The sequence below is a fragment of the Acartia tonsa genome, chromosome 7 (assembly GCF_053477335.1).
Source record: "Acartia tonsa isolate MP-2025a chromosome 7, ASM5347733v1, whole genome shotgun sequence".
Lineage (NCBI taxonomy): Eukaryota > Metazoa > Arthropoda > Copepoda > Calanoida > Acartiidae > Acartia > Acartia tonsa.
Window position 1 is genome coordinate 33,519,166 of NC_137266.1, and position 9,787 is coordinate 33,528,952.

Sequence of the window (9,787 nt, forward strand, 5' to 3'; positions counted from 1 at the left end):
AATTTTTTTACCAGCTCCTTTCTGACCTTTTGATTACAGATGCCTTAGATTCTAGGGGCGCAGCATCTAGTCTATTATAAAGCTTTAGAGCCATGGAGATTTTTGTATGGCTATTATTTAGAAACCATATGACTAATATGTATGAATCAGTTTGTTCACTTAAAACAAGGATGACAACATCCATTAAAACATATTAGAAATTCAAATTTTATATTGATTGAAGTCCAATGGCTTTAAGTTATTTAAGTATTGGGGTAATCTTGTGTTACAAATATTTAATTGTTTCAAATAATAATATATCAGAATGTTTAAAATTGACAAATATAATAAAAAAGAATTAACCATGAAAGTTTGAACTCAATAGGACAAATCAATTTGGCCTAAAATAACAATCAGAACTTATCGTTGTAGACATAGAATCATATAAGCCTTAAATGTATAAAGCTTCGCTTTTAAAAAATGTATTGGCATAAATAATTGGACAAAATTCAACCTTTTTTCTGAGGGTTTCTCTTTCCCACGATATTTAGTTATTTAGAGTTTTAGATTCCATGTTTGCGGTAGAACAACTTCTGTTGAACATCATGAAATAATAAAAAGCTATTGGCTTACTAAATCATTTTTACCAGGAAAGCAACAACCAAAGAAAATATGCTTATGGGAAAAATTTACATTTAAAATATGTAAGATATTTGTCATTATTTTCTTTGGTTAAATGTTCTATTTCAATAACAAATAAAAAAGTTCACCAAAAAACAATTTATGACCAACAATGTTTTAGATTAAACACTTAGTTGGGTGAGAAAAAAATAATAAATGATAAATAAAATTTTGAATATAATGGGGGGATAGATGTATTTTCCTTTATTCCAGGACAAAGCCCCTTGAGGCTATAGCCAAACTAACAGTTTGATATTTAGGCAGGTGCTTCTTTTAATTATAGCAATTAATCAAGTCTCTTTTATCTATAATTTTTACCATATTGGTTACTTTTTACATCCTTAGTTTAATATCAATAATTATATCCTCCAAGTGTATAAAAATAATGGTGACTATAAAAATTTCAATGGCTGAATGAATCTTTAAAAGTAGATCAAAATATCTAGAGAGAATGGAATGTTCCAATTAATCTACAACTCCTTCTTCCCTCAAAAATTTACCAGTAACCAATGATTGTAGATTGTAGTCAAGAATGGGTGAAGATTAATTTAATTGCCTATCCAACCTCCATGAAAATATAACTTTCTCCCTAAACCAAAGGTGGGTGGGTTTTTCATTTCAAGTAAAAAGTATAATAATTTTATTGCATCTAAAATTTGCTTTTCAGAACTGTATTTTGTGCTCTTTTACTTTTACTAAATATTGAAAATTGGTACATTTTTAGAGACGGTTATACAATATACATCAGAAGAAAACTGTGCTTTAGAAAAGTTTTAGAAATTACATTTTTCCTTCAAGTGCGCTCTCCTCCAATGAGAATATTTCAGCTGAAGAAAAACTTTTGGCCTAAACTTTTTCACTAATCACAAAAAAATTATGGAGAAATAACTTTTTTTTGTGATGTTAGTAAAATTTATTATGATTAAGCATATTAAAGCTTAGATATTATTTTTCACTGACGTAAAGTTATTAACAAAATGTTTTCTTTAGATAAATATTACTCCTTGATGGTGCTTATAAAAATCAATAACTTTATTGCATCTATAATAAATGAAAGTTTGCACGCTTTCTGATTTCAATAGAAGTTTAATCCAGTTTAAAACTATATAAACATATTAAATATTATTAGTAGCGAGGTTACTGTACAATATACGCCTTTCTTCTACCATGTATTGCATATTTTGCCTTAGACGACAGACATCGTTCTACTTTGTATAATAGCTAACTATATATGTTATACCACAATATTGTTTAACGGTCCTAGGACAAACGCAGGAGTCCCAAACGTCGGAGTGGACAAACGCAGGAGTGGACACTTAACCTAACCTAACCTAACCTATTTTAAACCATATTTTAGATTTTTTAAATGCCTAACCCCTGCGGGGGGCTTATTTGTATATTCATATCTTAACCTAACCTAACCTGTATAAAAATACTTACTTAAGTTAATATTTTAACACTCCTGCGTTTGTCCACTCCGACGTTTGGGACTCCTGCGTTTATCCTGGAACCCGTTTAACGTTTACTGTTCTTGTGTTTAGCCTATCTTTTCAAAAAGCTTTGCTCCAAATGAACTTAATCATCCTTGTCATGTCTAATAAGGAAAGTATTTAATATGCATGATTTGTTAAATGATTATCATTATTTCAATTTTAATATTCTATTACATGATATTTCGGTGTATATAATACCATAACATATAATTATTCTAAACATTCGTGTAGATTAAAATGAAAATGAAACTAGAACAAATATGTCCATAAGTAGAGCAGCAATAATCAGCTATCAACATTCCTATAACAAATTGAAAAACATTTACCTAAAAAGTTCAATTTGTCGTCTTTGAACACCGGGTGTTTGGGCGCTTATTACTTCCCAATTGGAACCCATTATTTTAGAATTTTATCTAATATTAACTTTCTAAAAGTATAGCACTCTATAATTAAGATATTCCGTATGTCTTTCCGTTGGTCTGTCATTTAAAAATTGTTCAAAAAATTAATTTTTAAGCAAGGATATCAGAAATAAGAACATAAATTTTACATTTTCATTTAGATTCCTGTATATTAATTCATTGTTCTATTCATCAAAAATAATTTAAACTTGTCAAAACTGCACTATTCATGGACACAGCTGTCCCAGTAATTTGTTTATTTACAAGAAAAGAATATTTGAAGTGTTTCTGGTTGTAGGAGTTGCACAATACTAACCAAAATAAAATATTCTTGTCCAAACTTTTTTTTCCGCGACAAAAATGCCTTGTCCTAGTCAGGTACAGGCAGGCATACAGGGATAGGATAACAGAAGAAGATTTTACATCGGAACAAAAATGAGACTTGAGTAAAAATGAGGTTGTATTGGGTACTGGTGTTAGGCATAGAATGAAAAAAATACCCTATCTCAATTGTAATTTACATAAAAGGGGGGATGGGCTTTCAGAGATCAACAGGCACTTTGGAGAAAAGCACCTCTTCATCCAAAATGTTATCTGCCTTTTTGTTGTACTTCTTTTCGACAAAATTAGACTTCTAAGTAATGAAATTATTTTACAATTCAAAGATTTTTTTCCTTATCCCTGTTTTCTATTCTTGACTTGGTTGTCCTATTTCTAATCCACCAAAATTAACAAGAAATTGCATTTTATAATATTTTATAATGACAGCTTTTAAGAAAAGAACCCAATAAAATATTTCCAAAAGTATTTGACCTAGGCAAGAAAAGGATTGTGTAAATGTAAAGGAATGTTTGTCTCTTAATAATAATTATTTATCGCATCCAGGGGCGTCCAAGCTTTTTTTGAAAATTTTTTGAAGGGGGGGGATAAAAATAAATTGTTTACCCCCCCCCCCCCCCCCCACCCAAAATTTTTTTTCCCCGGGGGTAAAATTGCTTGGGGGGGGGGGGTAATTACCTCCCCTGAAATCTGTTGGCAGGGGTAAAATTTAAAAAATTTTTGGGGTGTCTACGGCACCCCCAAATTCGTTTGGGGGGGTAATCCCCACTTTACCCCCCCCTTGGACGTCTATGATCGCATCGTATTACAGACAGCATGGTGCGGATAGTAAATTGAAAATTCGGCCCTGCATCGTTGACAAAAATACAAAACTGGTATTGATTTTAAGAATTTTATTTAAATATCTGTTAAAAATTTCTGTAATGCGATACATAATTTTTCAGTATGGCCAAAAACCGGTTATAATCCAACAGATAATAATCGGTTTCGAAGCCATTCTGGAAAAGGGTTTAGCCTTGGAAGCCTTCATTAAGTGGAAATTTTACTACTTAAATTGCTGGCTTAAATTTCTTTAAAGTTATAAGATTTTAGCAACTTTTTAACTTTTTCTGGTGGACAGCTGGCGGCTGGCAGACCCTGTTATTTTCCCTTGACATTGAACCTGAGTGTTAAATTTCCCCTAAACAAGTTTTTACACTAGCAACAACTTTTATAGGATAATATGCCGAAAATAAATTCATTTTTTTGAGAAAAAATATTTTTGTATATTACTAATTGTCCTATAGTTTTAATTGATTTTTATAATTGTGTTTCAAATTAGGAAATTTTCAGGTAAAATGAAAATAGGACTTTTTTCCCAAGGGCAATTATCCCCGAATTTATTTGATTTGTACAATGAAAATTTACAGTTTACTGCAGTTTTTAAATAAAGTTACTTCAACAAGAAACAAGGTAACTTAATAGTTAGCAGCGAGGTTACTTTCTTAATCTATAGAAGGGGTAATTTGGTGTGTCATCATTGGGGATGTACATTTATTTATCGGTTATTGACTTATCCCTGAGTATTCATTAAGTAAAAGACTTAATTTGTAAGCCTTTACAATTCTTTCCCTATTTGATTTTTTAGTAAAATTAAATTTTATTATAATGTTTAGTTTTATAGTAATGATTTGAAGGGTGACACATAAATTTAAAATTTTAACTAAAACAGACGGCTAGAATTCATTGTCTCAAATAACTTTTAATATTTTATTATAAACTTATATTCCAGGATAGTAAAAATATTATAAAGGGCGATTTTTTATTCTGTTAATATTATTGTAAAATAAAACTAATAAAAAAGACATTAAACCATTAATAAAAATCAATTAATTTTCCACCCCGGCCTTCCACCCTTGACAGTGTGCTGTCCTTGATATAAGATAAATGTTTTAAAGTTAATCCAGGGATCTTAAGGGATAAGACAATGGATGATAAGTTGATGTATATACCCATTGATCAAAAATGAATTTATTTACCCCTAATGTAAATAAAAACTATCGATTAAAACGTTTGGACATTTCGAGCAACCAAAAAAATTTAATAAAAGTCTCCAAAGTTTTTATAGCCAACGAATAAGAAAACACGATTATAAAAACTTTGGGTACAAGTTTAATTAACAGTCCAATTCCCTGGTAAAACCAGTGCTTCATGAGGGGTGAAAAATGTGATTAAAAAAATCCACCCTTAATAAATTGTCATCAGACTATTTTAGGACACAGAAAATTAAATTATAAATTTATTTCTGACTTTCAGAAAATCCATATAAAACTTTTTTAATAGTATGTTAACACTGGACCATAGTCACAGTTTCATTATTAGAAAAAGTTTGATATTGGATGCAAAAGTAAATATCAGTCAAATTATGACTCAGCAATATGATAATTATTTCTCCTATTCTTAAAAGATAGCATAAAATCAACCAGTGGCGTGCACAATAATTCACCAGGGGGGTTGCGAGGTCTTGTGAGGGTGAAAATTTAATGTTTAACCGCATGCTTATCAAATTAACATAAACCATTAAAATTATATGCCAACATATTGATATTAGGTCAATAAGGATTGTTTTTAACACCATTCAAGACAGATATGACCTAGCTTTTTATTTAATTGGAAAAATATTGAATGTTTTATCTCAGTCAATCATTTTTGAGAATCTTTATCTCTCCTATTGATTAATTTAATAGTAAATCTGTGTTTGCTACGACTGGAAAATTATGACTTTACGGCTGGGAACTTTTGGAAAATAAAATGATTTTATTATAGTCCTATGAAACATACATAACACTGCTGCTTTAATGGTTAATTATATTCCTTTAAATAAACATAAAGGTTACATGGCTATTGATTATTGCTCATGGTTGATTAATAATTTTGCTGTTGTTGGTAGCGAAGCTACCTTATAATTGTTAGTATAAGCCGTTTATGTACTATTTTTTAACACAAGCCTACATAGTATACTTCATAATCTCTTTAAATCGATGAAAAGGAACATTTTAATAAATAAAACATGTATAGAAAACAGGATACTGGGAAAATAACATTTTCAAGCTACCAGAGACAAAATTTCGTACTCATAAAATTTATTACATATCCATCTAATATCTATATATCAATCTTTACATCTATCTATCTATTACTCTTACCTGAAAAGCTCAGTATTGGCCGTGGTATGGAGTTGATTCTTGTATCTCTCAGCCCCGAGCATGCTCAATGAATGGTTGCCTTGGTCACGCACCTGACCCTACAAACAAATAATGCAATTAATTAATGTTTACCCCAACATATTTTAAATCTCATAATAAGTATTTAGCAATGGATGTAGAATATACTTGGGTATTAGGAGGACAGGGGGAGAAATAACATCAATTTAGTTTGCTATTTCCCCTTTCATTTGTTGGTCAGTTCGTTGATTCCGTTCATCCAGTATGATGGGAAGAGATGGAAGAGCTGCAAGTTCACTTTATTAGAGAACATGATAATCTGGTGTAAGATTCATTAATTCAGCTATTTGTGGCATAGCTCCTATATAACTATAGTATGTTCGACCGCTTGAACTTTATACATATTTCAAAGAAGATTTTTGTCAGTTCAAAATGTAAAATTCTTATCATTTGTTAACATAATCATACGTTTTAATTTAATGGCTCTTATAAAAAGTAAATTAGCTAAATAGATTATTGATGTCTAACAAATTATTTGATATTTTTCCAAATAGATAAATAGATATAATTTTCATTTTATTTGTCCAAACAATTTAAAAGCTTCAAGTCGGAAACAAAGAATGATAATTGACCGCAAAATCATTAAATTTGCGTTTTCGGTAGTTTTTTCATTCAGCAAAATTAATTTTAGTTTTTTTTTAATTTCCGCATTTTCTATGATTGACTCAATAGGTTGAAAATTTGTTAATGTTTTTTTTAAATATATAACGAGGACAAATATGATAATTAGTAGCGCATCTTTAAGAAGGTAATTACAGTACATTCCAGATTTGACACATTTTCTGCAAATAAAGTTTGGAAAAATGTTAATAAATTGCTGAATTTTGACAATGAAAAAATTTACTGGTTTGTCTACACAACTTAGCGAATAACCTTGCAAAAAAAAGTTTGTAATAAACCAAGAGATTTTAGCAAGATGCTTTATCTTGGTTAAATTAAAATGCATAACAAATGTGTACATTATTGTTAAGATTTAATACCAACTAATCTCTTTTTAATATTTCTTTGCTAAAAAGTAGTGGTATATTATAAACAAAGGATTCAAGTTACAAGGTAGATACATTATTAGAGTAGTAATACTCAATGTTGGTCTGTATGTAGACATGAATATCAGGCAAATAAGCGTTTTGATGACATATTGATATTATATCAATAATGACCACTTTTATTAACTGACATTTTTCGACAAAAATCATCCGAATTATGTTTCAAAACAGTGCTACCATTTTGGAAGTTCTTATTTTTCCTTTTGAAACATCCTTTATGCCTTTTACCCATAAATTCCGAGATCCCCCACATTTATTTTTGTTACTAAAAAAGTAAGGAGGTGAAGGGGGTTGTTGTGTTGCACTTTCCTGATAAAAAAAATTTACTGAAAGTTTTGGAATGATAGAACCAGCCGTTTACGACTATGTACTTATAGACAGACATACATCCTGTTATTTTTATATAAAGATTATATGAAAAAAACAATACACTTTGTACTAATAGTGATTATTCTGGAAAAGATTTTCATACCTGAACGGGGGTAGTCGACTTGGGTGGGGTGGTTCTAGCCTTGGTGGGGGTGGATCTTGGTGTGGTGGCGCGGGGAGTCAGAGATCTGGGGGTGCTGCCCTTACTGCTCATTTTAGTTCAGATTCTGGAATTTAAATAAAAATAAATTCAAAGTAATATACATAAATTAAAGGTTTTTTTCAATATTAACTTTTCTTTGCAAAATAGATGAAAAATACTTTGATCAATACTAAGCTTTTCTTTAAAATAGAGCCGAATCTTAACAGCTGTTTGTAGGATCTTATTGTGCATAACACAACACAAATAAACTTAAATATTTCATATAAGAACAAAATTTTACACATGATATTATGTTATCAATTATTAACTGAAAGTTTTCTTGCAAACTATCCTTTTACTTTCGATTACTTCTAGGTGTTTCAATAATATAGGCAATTTTAAGCTATCCAGAAATGATTAATGATGATAGTTAATAGCAAAAGTAAAGTTTTTAAACACGTTTAATAAACTATTTTACGAGTCAAAATATTTTATGACTAATTATATTAAAAAGAATAAAGTTAATTTGTTAATTTTGCTGCAACATAATAGTAATATTTGCTGTATTGGATGCTCACTTGATAAATTTCTTAAAATTATTGAATTTATAATATTGAAACCAGAGAAATTCTGAAATTTGATATCAAGTTAAATTATTTGGCCCAATTTCACCATTTACAAAATAGCAGCCAGTGTTGATATGCAGGGATCTAAAGGGATAAGACAATGGCTGATAAATTGATGTACATCCTCTATGATTCTACACAAAATTAACCCCTTTTGTAGATTATGATTAGTGGTTGAAACGTTTGTACACTTAACTTAATGAATTAACCAATTTAGATTAAAAGAAAGTCTCCAACGTTCTTAAGCCAATGAACAAGAAAACGTTATCATTGGAGACTTTGGACACCTCCATAAAAACCAAAGGACATAAAAACAGACAACCAAACTAAGATAGATAATATTTGAAATTAGTCGGTTTACAAAGAAGTTGTATCAACTTTTTTGCTTTTTATTTAAGATAGCTAGCCGGTTCTTTCAGTAAGTAGTAGATGTAAAATTTTTCATAGAATTCAGATATGCAATCGGTTTTTTTGTAGACCTCTTATTTTTTAAGTAATTTAAGTTTTTTTTAAAAATAATTAAGTCGGTTTTAAGGTACTAAAACGCAACAAAATAAAAGAAGAAAATAGCCAGTATGAACAAAAATAGTAAGATCTTTAATTTGACACCTTACTTTTAAAATTCTGTTGAGTAATTGTTGAAAAAATCTATATTTTTAACCTCGGTTTAATCAAAACATTAAACCTAAATATTTTCTCATACAGACATAAAAATATGGGTTCATATATACCATTAGAATGAGAAAAATAATATGAATCCATTCTAAGCAAAATTGAAAAAGTTTAAAAAAATTGTAAAAAAAAATGGAAAAAATAAAAAGTTTATTTTAAGAATTGTAACTACTAAACTAGCCAATCACAAATCGCAAAAATTGACGAATCGGGAAGCTTAACCTATAAGATTAACCTATAGAATTGCCAGAAAAAAAGGAGAACGTTCATACAATATATACAATAGATACTACAATAAATATAGTGATATTAAAGAACATGTAAAGAATGAAAAATTATGAACAAATATGCATCAGTCTGTTTATAAACTTTAAAACAATGCAGTTAAAAATACATTATTGTTTCTTGTGTTTAAAAAATATCTGCTACATTGCATTGTCTTTTGTTTAGGTTTGGTTCAGGTTTGGTTCAAGCTAACCCTTTAAAGCCGAAAATTATGATTCTTAAAAACAACTTATTTTTTTTATTATAGTTTTATAAAACTTTTTCAATTTTGCTTAGAATAGATTCGTAATATTTTTCTGATTCTAAAGGTATATATGAACCCATGTTTTTTATGTCTGTATGAGAAAATATTTAGGTTTAATGTTTTGATTAAACCGAGGTTAAAAAAATAGATTTTTTCAACAATTACTCAACAGAATTTTAAAAGTAAGGTGTCAAATTAAAGATCTTACTATTATTGTTCATACTGGCTATTTTCTTCTTTTATTTTG

The 9,787-nt window shown here is 29.2% G+C and overlaps 1 protein-coding gene across 2 annotated transcripts in view; it reads right to left on the bottom strand.

Moving 5' to 3' along the window:
• LOC145323626 (uncharacterized) overlaps positions 1 to 7,800 on the bottom strand; it is a 41,126-nt gene extending 33,326 nt beyond the window's left edge. Inside the window, exons 1-2 of one of the 2 annotated variants that reach the window (XM_080166018.1) lie at positions 7,675 to 7,800; positions 6,079 to 6,176 (exon numbers count right to left, since the gene is read on the bottom strand). In XM_080166018.1, the coding sequence (XP_080022144.1) occupies positions 6,079 to 6,176; positions 7,675 to 7,785 (209 nt within the window). In that variant the 5' untranslated portion in view covers positions 7,786 to 7,800. Of the gene's footprint in view, positions 1 to 2,479; positions 2,583 to 6,078; positions 6,177 to 7,674 lie in introns of those variants that run through there. The other variant, XM_080166019.1, reaches the window with a different exon arrangement.
• Positions 7,801 to 9,787: the final 1,987 nt, after the last annotated feature.